At 46.4% G+C, this 21,793-nt stretch overlaps 1 protein-coding gene across 1 annotated transcript in view; it reads right to left on the bottom strand.

Annotated features, from left to right (window-relative positions):
- LOC115082267 (sperm flagellar protein 2-like) overlaps window positions 1-21,589 on the bottom strand; it is a gene marked incomplete at both ends in the record, with an annotated part of 124,941 nt that extends 103,352 nt beyond the window's left edge. Inside the window, 2 exons of the mRNA XM_029586513.1 lie at window positions 13,580-13,827; window positions 21,486-21,589. Of these exons, the coding sequence (XP_029442373.1) occupies window positions 13,580-13,827; window positions 21,486-21,589 (352 nt within the window). The remainder of the gene's footprint in view (window positions 1-13,579; window positions 13,828-21,485) is intronic.
- Window positions 21,590-21,793: the final 204 nt, after the last annotated feature.

Raw genomic sequence — 21,793 nt, 5'->3', positions numbered from 1 at the left:
TAGTCTATCATGGTTTCACTTGCTATGCAGCCTCACCGTGCCCTGATTCTGCCTGCTTTGATACCTGCCCACCAGCAGAATCCTCCAGTGAGCTCTGTTCCCAGCTAGTTAAGCTGCCTCCTCACTGGCCACCTGACTCAGCAGTTCCTACACTACTTAAGCCAACCTGTCCAATCCATCGATGCCACTTCATGGAATCACCCTTGGCTCTCTGACCTGGCCACATTTAGCAAAATTACTTTCCTGTAATAGGTGTTATCCCAGGACAGCAAGATGTAGTCCTCACATATGGATGACGTCACTGGACGGAGCCCTATCACGGAAAACTTTCTGTCAAAGTTTCTAGAAACTTTTGACTGGCACACTGAGCTCAATGAGCATGCCTAGCATGCCATGATCCCTCGAGCCACAGAGGTCTACTTCAGTCTTGTTTGTAGCAATAAGCATTAGCAAACAATAAAATAATAAAACGTGTCGGACCCAACTCCGCGGGGTGGTGGGTGGGTTTCGTGAGGACTACATACTGCTGTCCTGGGATAGCACCTATTTCAGGTAAACAATTTTGCTTTATCCCAGGACAAGCAGGATGATAGTCCTCACATAGCAAGCCATAGGCTGAGTCATATTTGTTGTGGACCAACAGCATTCAACTTGTACAACAGGCACAACTGGTGTACTGTTGGAAAAGATGAGGCAGCCTGAAATCACAGCTGGTTGGATGTGGAAGGAGTTGGGATTGTACTGGAAATAAGTTTAAGACAGATTGTCCGTAGGCTGAATCTTGTCGTCCTTCCTTGTCCAAACAGTAATGAGCTGCAAATGTGTGAAAAGAGCTCCATGTTGCAGCCTTACAAATCTCAGCAATTGGAACTGAACGATAGTGTGCTACTGAGGTTAACATTGCTCTTATTGAGTGCGCCTTTTCTCGTCCCTGGAGAGGAAGGCCTGCTTTTTCATAGCAGAAATCTATACAACCTGCAAACCAGTTGGAGAGAGTTTGCTCGCCTACTGCCTTACCCGGTTTATTTTTAGCAAAAGAAACAAAGAGCTGGGTGGATTTCCTATGGACTGCAGTGTGGTCTAGGTAATATGCAAATGCACGTTTACAGTCTAAGGTGTGCAAAACCCGCTCACCTTGGTGAAAGTGAGGTCTTGGGAAGAATGTGGGCAAGACTATAGACTAATTCAAGTGGAAATCCGTAACCACCTTGGGAAGGAATTTTGGGTGAGTACGTAGGACCACTCGGTCATGTAGGAACCTTGTATAGGGTGAGTATGTGACAAGTGATTAAGAACATAAGAACATAAGAAATTGCCATGCTGGGTCAGACCAAGGGTCCATCAAGCCCAGCATCCTGTTTCCAACAGAGGCCAAACCAGGCCACAAGAACCTGGCAATTACCCAAACACCTAGAAGATCCCATGCTACTGATGCAATTAATAGCAGTGACTATTCCCTAAGTAAACTTGATTAATAGCAGTTAATGGACTTCTCTTCCAAGAACTTATCCAAACCTTTTTTGAACCCAGCTACACTAACTGCACTAACCACATCCTCTGGCAACAAATTCCAGAGATTTATTGTGCGTTGAGTGAAAAAGAATTTTCTCCGATTAGTCTTAAATGTGCTACTTGCTAACTTCATGGAATGCCCCCTAGTCCTTCTATTATTCGAAGTGTAAATAACCGAGTCACATCTCCTCGTTCAAGACCTCTCATGATCTTAAAGACCTCTATGATATCCCCCCTCAGCCGTCTCTTCTCCAAGCTGAACAGCCCTAACCTCTTCAGCCTTTCCTCATAGGGGAGCTGTTCCATCCCCTTTATCATATTGGTTGCCCTTCTCTGTACCTTCTCCATTGCAACTATATCTTTTTTGAGATACGGCGACCAGAATTGTACACAGTATTCAAGGTGTGGTCTCACCATGGAGCGATATAGAGGCATTATGACATTTTCCGTTTTATTAACCATTCCCTTCCTAATAATTCCTAACATTTTATTTGCTTTTTTGACTGCTGCAGCACACTGAGCTGACGATTTCAATGTATTATCTACTATGACGCCTAGATCTCTTTCTTGGGTGGTAGCTCCTAATATGGAACCTAACATCGTGTAACTACAGCTAGGGTTATTTTTCCCTATATGCAACACCTTGCACTTGTCCACATTAAATTTCATCTGCCATTTGGATGCCCAATCTTCCAGTCTTGCAAGGTCCTCCTGTAATGTATCACAGTCTGCTTGTGATTTAACTACTCTGAATAATTTTGTATCATCTGCAAATTTGATAACGTCACTCATCGTATTCCTTTCCAGATCATTGATATATATATTGAAAAGCACCGGTCCAAGTACAGATCCCTGAGGCACTCCACTGTTTACCCTTTTCCACTGAGAAAATTGACCATTTAGTCCTACTCTCTGTTTCCTGTCTTTTAACCAGTTTGTAATCCACGAAAGGACATCGCCTCCTATCCCATGACTTTTTAGTTTTCGTAGAAGCCTCTCATGAGGGACTTTGTCAAACGCCTTCTGAAAATCCAAATACACTACATCTACCAGTTCACCTTTATCCACATGTTTATTAACCCCTTCAAAAAAATGAAGCAGGTTTGTTAGGCAAGACTTCCCTTGGGTAAATCCATGTTGACTGTGTCCCATTAAATCATGTCTTTCTATATGCTCTACAATTTTGATCTTGAGGATAGTTTCCACTATTTTTCCCGGCACTGAAGTTAGGCTCACTGGTCTATAGTTACCCGGATCACCCCTGGAGCCTTTTTTAAATATTGGGGTTACATTGGCCACCCTCCAGTCTTCAGGTAACCCTCCAGTCTTCAGGTAACTCACTAACTCTTCTGGCAGATGTAATAGCTACTAAGAAGAGGACTTTCCATGTAAGAAATTTAATATTGCAGGAATTTAAAGGCTCAAAGGGAGAACGCATGAGCCTTGTTAGTACTACATTTAGAAACATAGAAACATAGAAACATAGAAATGACGGCAGAAGAAGACCAAATGGCCCATCCAGTCTGCCCAGCAAGCTTCACACATTTTTTCTCTCATACTTATCTGTTTCTCTTAGCTCTTGGTTCTATTTCCCTTCCACCCCCCACCTTTAATGTAGAGAGCAGTGATGGAGCTGCATCCAAGTGAAATATCTAGCTTGATTAGTTAGGGGTAGTAGCCGCCGCAATAAGCAAGCTACACCCATGCTTATTTGTTTTACCCAGACTATGTTATACAGCCCTTATCGGTTGTTTTTCTTCTCCCCTGCCAATAAGCAAGCTTCTCCCCTGCCCTTATTGGTTGTTTTTCTTCTCCCCTGCCGTTGAAGCAGGGTGCTATGCTGGATATGCGTGAAGTATCAGTTTTCTTTTTTTCTCCCCTGCCGTTGAAGCAGAGAGCTATGCTGGATATGCGTGAAGTATCAGTCTTCTCCCATGCTGTTGAAGGAGAGAGCCATGCTGGATATGCATCGAAAGTGAAGTATCAGGCACATTTGGTTTGGGGTAGTAACCGCCGTAACAAGCCAGCTACTCCCCGCTTTGTGAGAGCGAACCCTCTTTTCTTCTCCCCTGCCGTTGAAGCAGAGAGCTCTGCTGGATGTGTGAAGTATCAGTTTTTCTTCTCCCCTGCCGTTGAAGCAGAGAACTATGCTGTATATGCATTGAAAGTGAAGTATCAGGCTTATTTGATTTGGGGTAGTAACCACCGTAACAAGCCAGCTACTCCCCTCTTTGTGAGTGTGAATCCTTTTTTCCACATTTCCTCTTGCTGTTGAAGCTTAGAGCGATGTTGGAGTCACAGTAAGCATGTGTATGTTTATTTAATAAGGGTATTGTCTCCAGGCAGTAGCCATCATTCTGGCCGAGTCACCCACTCTTCATTGGCGGCCTCTTGACTTTATGGATCCAGAGTGTTTATCCCACGCCCCTTTGAAGTCCTTCACAGTTCTGGTCTTCACCACATCCTGTGGAAGGGCATTCCAGGCATCCACCACCCTCTCCGTGAAGAAATACTTCCTGACATTGGTTCTGAATCTTCCTCCCTGGAGCTTCAAATCGTGACCCCTGGTTCTGCTGATTTTTTTCCTACGGAAAAGGTTTGTCGTTGTCTTTGGATCATTAACACCTTTCAAGTATCTGAAAGTCTGTATCATATCACCCCTGCTCCTCCTTTCCTCCAGGGTGTACATATTTAGATTCTTCAATCTCTCCTCGTACGTCATCCGATGAAGATCCTCCACCTTTCTGGTCGCCCTTCTCCGTACCGCCTCCATCTTGTCTTTGTCTTTTTGAAGATACGGTCTCCAGAACTGAACACAGTACTCCAGGTGAGGCCTCACCAAGGACCTGTACAAGGGAATAATCACTTCCCTTTTCTTACTCGATATTCCTCTCTCTATGCAGCCCAGCATTCTTCTGGCTTTAGCTATCGCCTTGTCACATTGTTTCGCCGACTTCAGATCATTAGACACTATCACCCCAAGGTCCCTCTCCTGCTCCATGCACATCAGCCTTTCCCCCCCCCCCATCGAATACAGTTCATTCGGATTTCCACTCCCCATATGCATGACTTTGCACTTCTTGGCATTGAATCTCAGCTGCCATATCTTCGACCACTCTTCCAGTTTCCTTAGATCTCGTCTCATTCTCTCCACTCCTTCCGGCGTGTCCACTCTGTTGCAGATCTTAGTGTCATCCGCAAAAATACAAACCTTACCTTCTATCCTCTCCGCAATGTCGCTCACAAAGATATTGAACAGGACCGGTCCCAACACCGATCCTTGCGGTACACCACTTAAAACCGCTCTCTCTTCAGAGAAGGTTCCATTTACCATCACACATTGTCTTCTGTCCGTCAACCAATTTGCAATCCAGGTCACCACCTCGGCACTCACTCCTAAGCTTCTCGTTTTATTCACCAGTCTCCTGTGCGGAACCGTATCAAAAGCTTTGCTGAAATCCAAGTATATGATATCGAGCGCTCTTCCTCGATCCAATTCCTTGGTTACCCAGTCAAAAAAGTCAATCAGATTTGTCTGACAGGATCTTCCTCTGGTGAATCCATGCTGCCTCTGGTCCATCAATTCTCCCGACTGTAGATAGTTCACTATTCTCTCTTTCAACAGTGACTCCATTACTTTTCCCACCACCAAAGTGAGGCTAACCGGTCTGTAGTTACCAGCCTCCTCTCTGTTCCCACTCTTGTGAAGCGGGACCACCACCGCTCTTCTCCAATCACTCGGCACCACTCCCGTTTCTAGGGATCTATTGAACAGGTCACACAGCAGACCGCCAGCACATCTCTGAGCTCCCTCAGTATCCTGTGACTGGTGGCTGTAACAGGGGTTTTAGCTGAATTAAACCTCTCATAAATCTACTGACAAGGGATTGCACTGATATCGGGGCATCCCCTACGCCTTTGTGGTAAGCTGAGATGGCACTCAGATGTACCCTTACTGATGTAGTCTGGAGACCAGAGTCTGAAAGGTGCCAGAGATAGTCCAATAAAGATGTTGTGGGGCAGGAAAAAGGGTCAATACTTTTCTGCGTACACCGTGGTGAATCTTTTCCACTTACAACGATAGGATTTTCGTGTGGAAGGTTTTCTTGAAGCTACAAACACTTGAGAGACATTAGTTGAAAGATTGAGGTTGTAGGATCAACATTTCAACATCCAGGCTGTGAGGGATAGGGTTTGAAGGTTGGGATGGCACAACCTGCCCTGATTCTGAGTTATGAGAGTGGGTGCTGTGCCCAGGCGAACTGACTCCCTGATTGAGAGGTCGAGAAGTATGGGAAACCACACCTGTTGAGGCCAATATGAGGCTATGAGTATCACTGACCCTTTGTCCTGTTGTAGCTTCACTAGAGTTTTGGTTATTAGCGGTATCGGGGGCTAGGCGTATAGAAGGCCTGAGTTCCAGGGGCGAGCAAAGGCTTCCCTGACTAAGTGGTTTCTCTGTTTGTGCAGGGAGCAAAATCTGTCCACTTTGTAATTTAGTTCGGTTGCAAAGAGGTCCATTGTTGGTTGACCCCAACGTTGGAATATTCTGGTTACCACGAATGGATCCAGGGACCTTGTGGGGATGGAACTGAAGACTAAGTCGATCTGCAACTATGTTGTGTATGCCTGCTAGATAAGTGGCCCAGAGAAACATGGAATGTGTCAGGGCCCAGTCCCAAATTTGTGTGGCTTCTTGGCAAAGGAGATAAGAGCTCGTACCTCCCTGTTTGTTCAGGTACCACATGACAACTGTTTGTCTGTTTGTATTAGAACAGTCTTGTGTGAAAGGAGTTGGGTTTGTGGCATATTGTGGACTCTTGGTCGAAGTGGCGATGACTCCTCTCATGGGGAGGGGCCCCGTGGGGAACCACAATGATAGGCTAGACTCTAGTAAGCAGACACTGAGGAAAGAAAGCTTTATTGTACTGCTGATGTAAATTGAATCTAGCTTCAATGAAGGGATAGTATTGAAAGCCAGCAATATCACCATAAGTTCAGACAGTCTCAATAGATGATGGTCTCACCCGGATGTAGCAAGGTTGGGTAGTGTTCCGCAGTGCGGGATAAGCCGAACCTGAAGGGTGGAATAAGGAGAGCTGGAGTGCAGCGATACTCACAGAGTGGCAGTGCTGGTAACATCCTTGGTAGAAGAATGGAGAGAGGGACCCGAGGTCTGAGGTGCAAGATAACCTGAGCAGGATAGGCCCTCGAGGAGCGAGTACCTAGGAGTACCGAAGGATCCTGGAAGAAAGTACATAGGACCCCTGAGGAGCGGGTGTCTTTAGGTTAGGTAGTTGAACCCCGAAGGGCAGACAGAAGCAAGGGGCCCCCGAGGAGTTGTACCCAGAGCTTCCGTACAAGCGAGTTACCCAGGAGGGTAGAGAGAAATTCAAGTGAGCAGCTTAGAAGCGGTCAGAGTAGCAAAACCGAAGTCCTTGCTAACTCGTTGGGCTGTAGCGAAGCGGAGGTTTAAATACCTGGAGGTACTGACATCATGTGGTGGGGACGCCCCCGAAGTTCCCGCCATGACGTATTCAAAAGCGTAGGTGGCATGCGTGCGCACGCCTAGGAGGCCTCAGGAAGAAGCATGGCGGATGGGGACACCCATGTTGTGTCGGAGATGCCGAGGGTTTCGGCAATCAGCACTGGAGGTAGCCATCCTTCCCAGGGAGGAGGAAAAGGGTAGAAGAGAGGTGAGACAGAGCGGTCACAGCTGCTGCGACCGACGGACACAACAAAAGGCAGTCCTTGAACGCATAGAGGGGCGGATTTTCAGAGCCCTGCTCGCCTAAATCCGCCTAAATCCGGGCAAATTTAGGCGAGCAGGGCCCTGCACGCCGGTGCGCCTATGTTCAATAGGCCTACCGATGCGCGCAGACCCCGGGACTCGCGTAAGTCCCGGGGTTTTCCAAGGGGGGCGTGTCGAGGGGGCGGGCCCGATCCGCGTGGCGTTTTCGGGGCGGGCCATAGAGTTTCGGGGGCGGGCCCGGGGGCGTGGTTACGGCCCGGGGCGTGGCCACGCCCTCCGGACCCGCCCCCAGGTCGCGTCCCGGCACGCTAGCGGCCCGCTGGCGCGTGGGGATTTACGCCTCCCTCTGGGAGGCGTAAATCCCCCGACAAAGGTAAGGGGGGAGGTTTAGACAGGGCCGGGCGGGTGGGTTAGGTAGGGGAAGGGAGGGGAAGGTGAGGGAGGGGAGGGCAAAAGAAAGTTCCCTCCGAGGCCGCTCCGATTTCGGAGCGGCCTCGGAGGGAACGGAGGTAGGCTGCGCGGCTCGGCGTGCGCCGGCTATACGGAATCGATAGCCTTGCGCGCGCCGATCCCAGATTTTAGCGGATACGCACGGCTACGCGCGTATCTACTAAAATCCAGCGTACTTTTGTTTGCGCCTGATGCGCCAACAAAAGTACGCCAAATCGCGCTATTTGAAAATCTACCCCAGAGAGCATACCATATAGCTCGAAGCTCCAGGAAGTTGATTTGAAATGTTGCTTCGAGGTTTGTCCAAGTACCTTGAGTCTGAAGATGGTTTACATGCGCTCCCCAACCTAAGGTGGATGCAACTGTAGTTAAGGTTACTTGTGGAACTGAGTGCTGGAAAGATAGTCCTGTGAGCAAGTTGTTCGTGTTTGTCCACCAGAGGAGAGATGAACGTAACTGGTGGGTTATTTGAACTGGAGATGACAGTGGTTGAATGGCTTGGAGCCACCGTGATCTCAATGTCCATTGCGTTATTCTCATGGCTAACCTGGCCATAGGAGTGACATGGACTGTGGAAGCCATGTGGCCCAGCAGAGTTAGGAACTGATGGGCTGTCGCCATTTCCTTTGTTCGCAGAGAATTTGCTAATCTGGAGAGTGTGTCTGCGCGGTCTTTTGAAAGGAAGGCTTTTGATACGGTGGTGTTCAATTCTGCTCCGATGAACTGTAGAAGGTGAGATGGTATGAGGTGGGATTTTTGGTAGTTGATTAGAAATCCCAATGAGTGAAGCAGATTGATTGTGAGCTTGAGAGAGTTGAGAACTCCTTGTCTTGATTGGCTTTTGATAAGCCAGTCATCCAGATAAGGAAAAAACGTGTATGCTTTTCTTGCATAAATGGGCCGCTGCCACCGTTAGGCACTTTGAATATTGGAATGTGAGCATAAGCGTCTTGAAGATCCAGAAAACAGAGCCAATCTCCTGTTTGAAGAAGGGGAAGCATGGTGCCTAAGGAGACCATCCTGAATGTTTCTTTCCGCAGACATTTGTTGAGATTCCGGAGGTCTAAGATGGGACGTAGTCCTCCTGTTTTCTTTGGAATGAGAAAATAGCGGGAGTAGAATCCTCTACCCTGATGAGGTCGGGGAACTGGTTCCACGGCCCTGGCTCTCAGGAGGGTGGATAATTCTGTTTGCAGAAAAGTGGTATGATCCTTGTGTACCCAAAGAGACTTTGGTGGAGAGTCCTTGGGCACTGTGAGAAAATCCAGATGGTAACCTTGTGTTATTATGGATAGAACCCATTGATCTGTTGTGATGTTTAACCAATTGGGTAGAAAGAAGGAGATTCAGCTTCCAACTAGTACATCCGGGTTTGGGTTCATGGACTGGCTGCTGTTCTCTGGCAGGTTTTCAAAACCCAGATGCTGGGCCTGTCTGAGGGGGAGGCTGAGGTATAGATGCCCTTGGTTGCCTGGATTGACCTCTCTGGGATGGCCTTGTTGTCCTACCATGAGGTGCTGGAAGATAATACCTTCATGGTCTGTAATAAGGTTTCCTAGTATCTTTTCTGGCTGAGTGTTTTGCAGAAGATGAAGTCTCTGATGGAACAGTGGAGAGTTGTCGCAGTGTCTCATTATGTTCCTTGAGCTGCGCAACAGCATCTTGTACCTTCTCTCCAAAAAGATTGTCCCCAGTACAAGGCAGGTCTGCCAATTTGTCCTGAACCTCAAGCCTGAGGTCAGAAGCCTTTAGCCAAGCCCATCTCCCGAAGCTAATCCCTGTTGCTGCCATTCTGGAAGATGTTTCAAAGCAGTCATAAGCTGCACGCACCTTGTGCTTACCTGCTTCCAAGGCCCTTATGAGTAATATTATTGAAGGCCTCTTGTTGTTGCTGAGGCAGAGATTCAGACAATTCCTGCATCCCTGTCCATAAATGTTGTTGGGATCGCGTCATATATAATTAGTATGATGCAATTCTGGAGACAAGCATGGAACATTGGAACATTTTTTTGCTCCAGACCATCTAGGAATTTTTGCTCCTTGTCAGGAGGTGTGGATGAATGAGGGCGGATTCTTTTGGATTTTTTTGGGCAGACTCCACCACTACAGACTGGTGTGGGAGTTGAGGTTTTTGAAAACCTGGTATATGTTGGACTAAGTAAGTGGCATCAGTCCGCTTGTTCACTGGTAGAATTGAACAAGGATGCTCCCACAGTCTATGCTGGATATCAATGAGGACTTCATGCACTGGTATGGCAAGCACCTCTTTAGGGGGATCTACAAATTGTAGAACCTCCAGAGTTTTTTACCTTGTGTCTTCTTCAGTTACTAACTGGAAAGGAATTGTATCTGACATGTCTTTCACGAAATTGGAAAAGGAGAGGTCCTCAAGTGGTGACTTCCTTCTTTCTTCTGGTGGAGATGGATCCGATAATACATCTTCTGAGGAAAAATCGGTGTCCACATCCTCCCATGTGTCTGATAAAGTACGCCATGGAGGAGTGGAGTGAGGGCTGAAAAACGGCATCAAAGGATATAAAGGTATTGATGGTTTTGTCGGTGGCATCGATGGAGGTTGATGCGGAATTGATGGCACCGATGGAGTAATCGGGCGCCTCGGCTGAGAAATTCCCGACGGTTCCAGTATTGGCTCAGGCATCAGTGAATTATCTGAGGCGTTGTCATCCCGAGGATCAGGAATTGGTATTGGTTGGACAATCGGTGTCTTCGGCTCCGATGGTAGTAGTGGCATCGGCAGGGCACCGATCAGGGCATCGGGTTTAGCGAGTAGCGGAGTGAACATCGATGGGTCCGGCATTGGCATCGGTGCTGGCATTGGTGTCGGTGTGGGCATCAGTGCCAGTGCTGGCATCGGCACCGATGGATGAAGATCTCGCAAAGCTTCCCTTACTGCCTGGTGGATGAATCCGTCCAGTTCCTCCCATGTAGCTGGTGAGGTCAGAGCAGCTATAGGGGGTGGCAGAGAAGGTGGAACTGGCTCTTCCACAGGGCTCCTGGTGGAACAGTATCCGGCACCGATATCGGTATGGATTGCCTTGGAGTAAGAGGCATCGAGGGCGTCGACGGCTCTTCTACTCTAGTCCTCTTCGGTGGTGGCTCGATGGATATCGAAACAGCTACGAGAATCAAGCCGACATCGGGGGTAGAAATCCGTGAATATTGGTGCCGATGATTTTCACGATGTTCGGTGCCTTTCTTTTCGAGCTCCGAGGTTGATTTAATCGATGACCGAGATGGAGTCGGGGATGGTCGGTCACCACTGCCATCAGGACGCCGCTTGGTCTTAATTACTAACTTTTTAGCCGCTCCTGCCGGTGACGACTGTGTCGATGTCTACGTCACTGGAAGTAGCTGAATATGAAATAGGGTTTCCATCTTTTCCAGACGGGCCCGTCTGCCTTTGGCCGTCATCTTGGCACATTGTGGACATGTGGCGACACTATGTCCTTCGCCTAAACACAGGACACACTCAACATGAGGGTCGGTGATGGACATTGTCCGAGGACAATTTGGGAATTTTTTAAACCCCGCTGTCATTCTGAAGGCCGGACAGCCGTCGACAGCTTTCTGACAAGAAAATTCGGAACGGTATCGACTGCGACAAAAACTTTACTAACCAATCGATGGAAAATGGGAGAACCCCCATGAAGGGGATTAAATTTGAGAATTTTTTTCAACTTTTTCCGTGAGATAAAAATGTGTGAAGTATCACACAGGACTCCTTCACCGCGAGACTTACTGCAGCGCGGAAAAAAGAAGACTGAAGGGAGACCCCTGTGGCTCGAGTTATCATGGCATACTGGGCATGCTCAGTGGGCTCAGTGTGCCAGTCAAAGGTTTCTAGAAACTTTGACAGAAAGTTTTCCGTGATAGGGCAGCGTCCAGTGATGCCACCCATATGTGAGGACTATCATCCTGCTTGTCCTGGGATAAACTTTGTTTCTTACCTTGTGGCCTCCTGGCCTGCTCTTACCTTGTACCTTGATCTGTGGCCTACTCAGGCCTTTCCTTGCCTTGAAGCCTCCGGGTCTGCTCATATCCTGCACCTTGCTCTGTGTTCTACTCAAGCTTTCCTTTGCCTTGTGGTCCCCAGGCCTCCTCCCACCTTGTGCCTTGCTTTGAGGCCTTTCCTTACCTAGTGGCCTTCAGGCCTTATGCTTATTGGCCTACAGGCCTTTTGCATTGCAGCCTTCGGGTCTCAGTGCTCTTTGTTCTGTACTGTCTTTGTCTAGCCCTTGTCTGGTCCTGTCCTTGTCTGTCTTGTCTGTCCTGCCCAGCCCAGTTTCTAGTATCAATTCCATGCCTTGCCATTGCCTAGTCCTGCCCCACTCTGAATCCAGTTCCAGTCCCCAGCATGGGGCTGTGTAGTCCAGTCACCAGCCTGAGCGTGTGTCCAGTCCCAGCCTGAACCTATTCCAGTCCCCAGCCCCTAACTCATTATCCTGCTCCGCCTGTGTCTGTATCCAGTCCTAGCCTGTGCCCAGTATTCAGCTCTCAGTTCCAGCCTGCGTCTGTCCAGCCTGCTCCAGTATCCAGTCCTCAACTTCCAACCTGTATCTGCCACAACATCCAGCCTCTGCCTGACCTCTGTTCCTGATTGTGCCTGCCCTACCTTGTTCAGTTTCATCCAGCCTGACTTGCCTCATCAAGCCTGACTTACTTTCAGCCATGATGTTCTGCCGAAGAAGCCAAGCCCTACCGGCCCCCAGAACCCAAGGGCTCAACCTGTGGGGGAAGGGGCTGGCTAGGCAGAAGATAAACTGAAGTCCAGCCCTGCAGAATTGTCCTGCTCCTGAGGAGTTATTCCCTGACCCCAGACAGCATGACAGCAATGCCAAGTCTGTTTGGATTGTAAAAAACAAACAGCTGTGATGTTTTTCAGTGAAGCTGAGAGTGTTGCTTATAACAAGCAAGTTCCCTTTCGCAGAAGCAGACTTAACTCAACACACTGAAGGAATGTGACAGTCAGGAAAGGAGAAATGCACATCTCAATGTGTCTGAAAACATAGACAGACCCCCTCTTCAGGATGCCTCGTGGTAAGGATCACAACTGAAAATGTATTTACCATGGCTAAGCCTTCCTCCTGCTGTGCATTCTCACTGGCAGGTTTCTCTCCTTGTTAGATGAGAAGCCTACCGAAGATCATCGGATGTACTTTATATCAGGGGTTCTCCCCTGAGGAAGTCACTTTTGGCGAAACAAGGGCCTTGTCGGGGCAATTGACACCATACCCAGAAGGAACACCTTATCTATTTATTTTCTGATTTATTGCAAGCAATTTTTGGATAATAGACTGGCTACTTATTTTTTGTACTTTCCAACATTGTCATTGTATTTGTCAAGGTAAAGCATATCTCATGTTTAAATCGTTTTCGTGTTCATTATTGTTATAACATACTTAGGTCTATTTGAAAGTAATTGTGCCATGATGGCCAAGTGTTGACAACAAAAGTATTAGCACTCACGCCATAGGAGTGCACAGTCTGCAATTGATCCATGTTTAACTTATCAGTACTTACTTGAATAAGGGTCACATGATTGACAGTTTGTGCCACATTTGTTAACATTAAGGTGTTCATTTATTTTAATTGTATTTTTCTGTGAATGATTAATGAAGATTTCTGTTTTAATTAATACCATATCAACAATTCAAGTGTTCTTTTGTCCATTTCGTTGGAAAGTTTTTCTGCTTGTTTATTGAGCACCTTGTATAATTACATATTACCTGTTCTTTTGTATCTCTCTCTCTCTATAAATATATATATGCATTTACATATATATGCATTTTCAGGACGCAGGCAAAAACAATGTATTATAATAGAGTTATTTAGTTCAGCACTTACATTGTATATTTGTAGCACGTTTTAGCACCTCATTGTCAGAAATATCTAATAGCACAGCAAAGTCAAGTCCAGGTAGCAGTACAGGTGGATATAGTGAATCCATGGGATCAGTTACCAACAAGGTTTTTTTGGGCTTTTTGCCAACTTTTTCAGGATCTTTCCCCGTCAGAGCTTCGTGAAGAAGTTTTGCTTGATTAACTGTCTTTGGGAAATCATCCATGATCCATCCATGGCCCTGTGGGATTTTACTAGAGAACAAATATAAAGAATTGTAAAAAATGTAGATGTATTATAGTAGCCTAATAGCCAAGGCCAATGCAAGGGTATTAGGCGTCCTAGGTAAACCTTCTGCCTTGCGGCCTCCCCCTCTCCCCACCCTCCTCTGCCCCCCCCCCCCTCCCCCAAATCCAGGCCCCGACCTCATTCACTCAGACAGGCACACACTTAGGTTCCTTGTCTCATTCATACATGCACCCTCCCTTTCTCTCACTAACACCACTGCTCTCTCATACACACACACAATCCCTCTCACTCTCACACACAAACACACACAAACAGAAGCACCGCTCATTGCCCACTGAGTCTCTACTCCTCTCGGCTGTGAGCAAGATAACCTCCGCTCGCGGCCTGCCGAGTCTCTACTCTTCTCAGCCATAAGTGGGATGTGCTCTGCTCACAGCCCCACATAGCTGCTCTTTGCTACCCCCTAAAGAAAGAATTTATACTTTGAAAACAATAACATATACCATAGGAATGTTATAAAATATGAATAATATGTACTTTAACTCATATCCCATGATTATTGTAAGTACAGCATCTTCAAGAAACTATTTTAAAACAAGATTAAAAAGGATCAAAAAAACATTTTGAAATACCATAGGGAAGGCATCACAAAGGTTTGGGTTTTTTTTCTTCTTGTACAAACATTCTGGGGCAGATTTTCAAAGGGTTAAGCGCGTAACCCCAGAAAAACTGCCCCTGTGCACGCCGAGCCTATCTTGCATGGGCTCGGCGGCGTGCGCAAGCTTCGGGACACACATATCTCCCGGGACTTCGAAAAAGGGGCATTCCGAGGGCGGGGACGTGGGCAGGGCGCAGGTCCGGGGGCGGGGCGCAGGTCGGGGGTTCCGTGGGTGAGGACGTGGGTGGGGCGCCGATCTGGGGGCGGGGTCGAGGCCTCCTCTGTTACGGCCCTGCCGAGGGATGGCACGCCAGCAGCCAGCCAGCGCACGCAAATTATGCCTGCCCAGAGGCAGGCATAACTTCAACGATAAAGGTCAGGGACGGGGTTTAGATAGGGCTGGGGGGCGGGTTAGGTAGGGGAAGGGAGGGGAAGGTGGGGAGAGGCGGAAGGAAAGTTCCCTCCAGGGCCACTCCGATTTCAAAGCGGCCTCGGAGGGAACGGAGGAAAGCTACGTGGAGGAAGGCTACACAGCTCGGCGCGCACAAGTTGCACAATAGTGCACCCCCTTGTGCACGCCGACCCTGGATTTTATAACATGCGCGCGGCTGCACGCGCATGTTATAAAATTGGGCGTAGATTTGTTCGCACCAGGTTGCGCGAACAAATCTATACCCGCGCGTATGTCTGAAAATCTACCCCTTTGTTTGTAAGAATTAAAATATCCCAATATTTTCAAAGGGATAAACATGAAAGTTAAATTGCAGCAATTTTTATATTGTGGAGAAATGAAGCAAAACTTTCATACATTGAAATAGAAGAATTTTGTGATAGTATCAACAGAATAGGATGTGTGCTGCCACATCAAGGATAAAGATTTGGTTTCAGATATTGTTCTCCCTCCTGCTTTCACTTTAATTAAAAATAGAATGAGACCCAGGAATCACTTAGAAAATGCAACTAAGGGAAAAGGCATGCTTTTAAACTCCATAAGGTTCATATTCAGAAACATTTAGCCAGATAACTCAGTAGTTATCAAACTAAATTAATATTTGGGCACTTATTTGTCTAAATTCTATCCAGATAACTTATCTGGCTAAAATGTGGCTAGATAAGTCATGGGCGTTCTAGGGACATAACTGGGAGGAGCTGAATCAGCTGGATAAGTTGTCCAGTGTGGTCTGGTCATCCTGTAAAGATTATCTGGCTAACTTTAGGACAGGTTATCTGGCTAATTTTATGACAACAGATATATCACCACTGAATACATAAGCTAAGTTAGGAAGACAAGTTTATCTGTCTAACTTACCGAGCCGTTATATAGACCTCTGTGTGCTAACACTTATCCCAGCTGGCTGTTTGTTTACAATGTGTGGACCATGGCATTCTAGGATAGTGCTCTGTCTAGAAAATGCTATTCCACTAATCATATTGTTCAAGTTCTTCTTATCATTTTTAATCACAATTTGTTAAACAATATATATATTTTATTTATTTAGCTCATGATTTTTCATTGGTAGCTCAAGCTAAGTTACATTCAGATACCCTAGCAATTTCCCTGTCCCCAGAGGGTTTGCAATCTAAAGGGGTCATTTTTTATATTTTATTTATTTATTTATTTATTTATTTATTTAAACACTCTTCTATATTGTCGTTAAGTTAGATAACCATTACAACGGTTTACGGCAAGGCACGATAATGAAAATAAGAGTGGTATAGATTACAAATTAATCATGTGCCATCATAGTACGGTAACAATTTAATACAATAAACTAGCGGGTAGATTTTCAAACAGCGCGATTTGGCGTACTTTTGTTGGCGCATCAGGCGCCAACAAAAGTACGCTGGATTTTAGTAGATACGCGTGTAGCCGCGCGTATCCGCTAAAATCCTGGATCGGCGCGCGCAAGGCTACCGATTCCGTATAGCTGGCGCGCGCCGAGCCGCGCAGCCTACCTCCGTTCCCTCCGAGGCCGCTCCGAAATCGAAGCGGCCTCGGAGGGAACTTTCTTTTGCCCTCCCCTCACCTTCCCCTCCCTTCCCCTACCTAACCCACCCGCCCGGCCCTGTCTAAACCCCCCCCTTACCTTTGTCGGGGGATTTACGCCTCCCGGAGGGAGACGTAAACCCCCGCGCGCCAGCGGGCCGCTAGCGCGCTGGGATGCAACCTGGGGGCGGGTCCGGAGGGCGCGGCCACGCCCCCGGACCGCCCCGGGCCATAACCACGCCCCCGGGCCCGCCCCCGAAACGCTACGTCCTGCCCCGAAAACGCCGCGCGGATCGGGCCCGCCCCCGACACGCCCCCCTCGGAAAACCCCGGGACTTACGCGAGTCCCGGGGTCTGCGCGCACCGGTAGGCCTATTGAACATAGGTGCACCGGCGCGCAGGGCTCTTAAAATCCGCCCCTATGCGTGTAAGTTAAGCTTGTCTATTGGGAACATATTAGGCGGTTTGAATTTAACATCAATATGCATTTGTAGGTTACAAGTAACAAGTTCTAGTTTGGTGCAGTTTATTTCCCCGGAGGGGGAAAATACAGCAGTTAAAAATACTGTGGGTTAGAATCTCCCAAAGAATGCCACGCAATGGCAGCCTGCAGCTCTGGGACGCCATTGTTTTAAAGGGCCCTAGTTAGGCTGGTCAATTTGGAGTATATGAAAAGGAGGACACTCAACTCCAGAAAGGACAACAAAATGCAGGATAAAAATTTGCACTGAATTTGCATATATAATTAGCAAAAAAATACATTTGAATATGTAAACGTTTGCATAGATACATTACAAATTATTACTATAATGTAGATTACAGCATATTAAGAATTCAAGTCTGATAATTCCCTTCCAGCAGAGGCCCTCAGTGTGCCTCATCACTAGTCTTGTCAAGCTACTCCTCACTGCTCTTGCCATGCCCAAGTCCCAGCTCTATGTAACATTGCCTTGTCAGAAGCTCTTCATGGTGTCACTTCTGGCTCTGTAACTTGACACTTGTTCTGTCCTTCTGGCCTAAGCGCCTTCTCTATTGCCTTGACATGTGGCCTATGAGCCTTATGCCTTGCCTTGAGGCCCTCGCACCTTTATTGACTTGTTTCCTGTCTTGAGGCTGTTTGGCCTATTCTTTCTTGTATCCTGCCTTGGACCTTGGGGCCTATTCTATCAATTACAATGCTACCTTTGGACTTCAGTGTTTTTGTTTAGTGTTTCCCTTGTCTGCCTTGTTCTTGTACTGTCTGTTCCAGTATCCTATCCAGTCCTGCCAGTACCATAATCTTGTCCTGTCTATTTCTGTATCCCATCCAGGCCTACCTGTACCAGAGTCTTGTCCTTACCTTGTGTCACCCTTGTCGTGTTAGTTTCAGGTCTTGCTTAGTATTCAGCTTTGCCTTGTCTTGGCAGCCAAGCCTGACTGGTCCATCTTGCCAAGTCTAACCAGCCTTCTCTCCAGCCTGCCTTGTGCAAGCCTTGTCTGTGTGGACTCATCTCTATGAGGTACCACTGCCACAGAGACCTACTGGCCCCCAGAACCCAAGGACACAACCTGAGGGGAAAGGGGCTGGGTTGGCAGAAGACTGGCACTTGACATGTCCCAAATCTTGCCTTGGATTCCCATGCCGCTCCCCAGATGGGTTTCCAGGATTCCGGGGCCCGCAACATTTGATTTACAAGTGCATTCAGAAAGTATTCAAACCCTTTCACTTTTTCCACAATTTGTTACATTACAGCCTTATTCTAAAATGGATAATATGCATTTTTATGGTAAACACAAACAATAGATGCCTGATCTTTTTCCAAATGTTTATTAAGCAGAGACGTGTTCAAAAATCGCCCGACTCAGGCCGAGTTTCGCGGTTCAAAAACCGCTGCCTCAGGGGCTACAAACAAACCAAACATAAATTAACAATAAATTAACAAACATTGGTTTGTTTGTAGCCCCTGAGGCAGCGGTTTTTGAACCGCGAAACTCGGCCTGAGTCGGGCGATTTTTGAACACGTCTCTGCTTAATAAACATTTGGAAAAAGATCAGGCATCTATTGTTTGTGTTTACCTTACGGCTATTATAGATCGCCTACCTCTTTGTTAATATGCATTTTTCCCTTCTCAATCTACACACAATGCCCCATAATGACAAAGCAAAATCAGGTTTGTAGAAATTTGTGTAAATTAATTAAAAAAAAAAATCACATTTACAAAAGTATTCAAACCCTTTACTCAGTACTTTGTTGAGGCACCTTTTGCAGCGATTACAGCCTCAAGTCTTCTTTGTTATGACGCTACAATCTTGGCACACCTGGATTTGGGGATTTTCTCACATTCTTCTCTGCTGATCCTCTCAAGCTCTGTCAGCTTGGATGGGGAGCGTTGATTCACAGCTATTTTCAAGTCTTTGAAGAGATGTTCGATTGGGCTGAAGTTTAGGCTCTGGTTACAACCCTCAAGGACATTCACAGACTTGTCCTGAAGCTACTCCTGCATAATCTTGGCTGTGTGCTTAGGGTTGTTGTTCTGTTGGAAGATGAATCATTGCCCCTGTCTGAGGTTCAGAGCATTCTGAAGCAGGTTATCATCAAGGATCTCTCTGTACTTTACTCTGTTCATCATTCATTAATCCTGATTAGTCTCCCAGCTCCTACAGTTGAAAAACATCCCCATAGCATGATGCTGCCACCACCATGCTTCACCATAGGGATGGTATTTGCTAGGTGATGAGTGGTGCCTTGTTTTCTCCAGACATTACACTTTGCATTCAGGCCAAAGAGTTTCATAAGACCAGAGAATCTTGTTTCTCATGCTCTGAGAGTCCTTTAAGTGCCTTTTGGCAAATTCCAAGCAGGCTGTCATGTGGTTTTTACTGAGGAGAGGCTTCCATTTGGCCACTCTATCATAAAGGCCTGACTGCTGGAGTGCTGCCGAGATGGTGGTCCTTCTGGAAGATTTTTCCATATCTACAGTGGAACTCTGGAGCTCTGTCAAAGTGACTATCGGGTTCTTGGTCAGCTTCCTGACTAAGGCCTTTCTACTAGGATTGCTCAGGTTGCATGGACGGCCAGCTCTAGGAAGAGTCCTGGTGGTTCCAAACATCTTTCATTTAAGAATGATGGAGGCCACTGTGTTCTTTGGGACCTTCAATAATGCAGCAATATTTTTGTACCCTTCCCCAGATCTGTGCCTTGACATAAGACTGTCCCAGAGTCTACAGACAATTCTTTGACTTCATGGCTTTGATTTTGAAATATCAAAGAGGTGATTACCATAGATTAAAATCTAAATTATTATTCAATAGAAAATGGTATCAAATTTTTTACGTTCTTAAAACGTTTAATGCACAGGCTCTTGCCCGCAATGGGCTGCAACCAGTATCATTAAACAAGCACTTGGGAACATGTCATTTACCTTTTCCTCATCCCTTCCTACCAGTGGACTTATATTATCCTTATTATTTACCCCAAAAAATGTTATTGCTTAACAAGAACTTTTTTTACTTTTTTTTAAAGCTGAAATCACTCATTCCAAACATGAGTGCTCTAACAAGAATCCAAATTTAACAATGTTTTGGCATCGGCAGCCACCTTCATCAGGGGACCCAGTCACAATAACCTCAACATGGCCTCACTCTGCTTTGCTTAGTCACCATTTTTTAAAGCTAAGCAAAGTTGAGTGAGGCCATGCCGAGATTATTGCGACTGGATCCCCTGATGAAGGCATCTATCGATGCCTTCCTGACACCTCCCCATCACCTCTCTTAATACTTCTGTCTAGGGACTCTACTGCTGAAATACACTCACTATCTCTATAACACACTTGTGCACATATACTCTTTTGCTGTTGTGTTATTGCTCATGTACTCAACCAACAAGTGCTTCTACCCATCTCCCCAGCAGACATCTGCAATTTGTAAACTGTCTTCCAGATAATAACTGCCTCATCCCCTCTTTATTTCACGAAAGTCCCTGGCACAAATGTTTTCACTGAATCACTTTTCCCTTCCTGAGATTGAATTTGTTTTCACCTTCAGGTCCACAGAGCTTTCCCAATGGCTTCCAATGTCCCAAAAAGCCCTGCTGACTCCTGGTCCTTCCCATACACTGCTGCAGTCTGCCTGCCTTCAAGTGAGGGTTTTTTTTTTTTTTGACTGGGCAGAAGGGCAGCGCTGCCAAATTTCCAGACAGGGGTAGAAATAGTAGGATTATCTGAGAGAAAGGAGGACACATGACTACCCTAGCCCTAAAGGTCCGCATATCCTCCCAGTACAGAAAAAATTCACGGATGTCTCTCAAGACCCCCTATCCCACTCCTCTCTACCACCATGTGACAGAGGCAAAAGTAGGACCTGAACTGGTCGGCACCATTTTGAAAAATGGCAGTGCTGAGCCCAGACCCACAAGGGACATGCTGGGCTTCCACTAGACCAAAAGGGAAGTTCTGGTAAGGACCTGGGAGTGTTGGGGAGGGAACACTTGGGGGAGTTTGATTACCAAAGAAGAGATGTTTAGGGAGGGGGCATAGCCTCCACCCAGAGCCTTCATTACCTTTTCAATTTTTATTCTTTACTTCAGCTGTCTCATGGAACGGCAGAACAGCGAGTCTTTAGAGACCCCTGGGGATTTATCCAGTACTGAGCTGCTAGGGTGTTTTATGAAATGTCTCTGGGTGCATTGGGCGCACATTAGTGCCCCAATATTCCCGGGAAAAATTAGCTACAACTCCTGAGTTGTAATTAATTTTCCAGGACATAAGACAGCTTGCAATTCTTCACAAAAGATACCCTATTTTATTTATATAATATTGCCGAGTAATGAACTGCTTTGCATATATTTGAATTCAAAGCAACACTTGCATTATTGCGGGATAACACTTGTATAGCTAAGGCATTTACTATGCTGTAAATTCTTAATGTAGGCAGGTAAATAGACCCCTAAGTTTATAATAATTTTGCAGTCTACTGTGATTACAAACTGAGAAAAAAGCTGTTCTCTTTTAAGCTAAAATGTAAAGGAACTAATTCTTACTTGAGGGCCTCTACCACCAGTTCAATTATCAGTTCATCGCTGATACTTTTTCCTTTTGCCAACAACTCCACAGTCTTGGCACCAAGCTGAGCACGGGAAGAAATCTGCAGAAAAAAATAGTTGTCTATCAAAAAATAAATATTTTTCAAGAGGTCAATATTCAAAAGCCATATAAACGGATAACTTTAAGTGGCAAGGTTTTGTATATTCAGCCCCTTATCAGCCTAAAATCTAGCCAGATAAAAAAGAGGCATTCTGGGGGTATTTCGAGGACCAGTTAAGTTATCCGGCTTAGTCGATTTTAAACT

Source organism: Rhinatrema bivittatum, unplaced genomic scaffold (assembly GCF_901001135.1).
Source record: "Rhinatrema bivittatum unplaced genomic scaffold, aRhiBiv1.1, whole genome shotgun sequence".
NCBI classification, from domain to species: Eukaryota; Metazoa; Chordata; class Amphibia; order Gymnophiona; family Rhinatrematidae; genus Rhinatrema; species Rhinatrema bivittatum.
The sequence above is the reverse complement of the archived record's forward strand: the minus strand, read 5'-3'. Positions and strand labels throughout refer to the sequence as shown.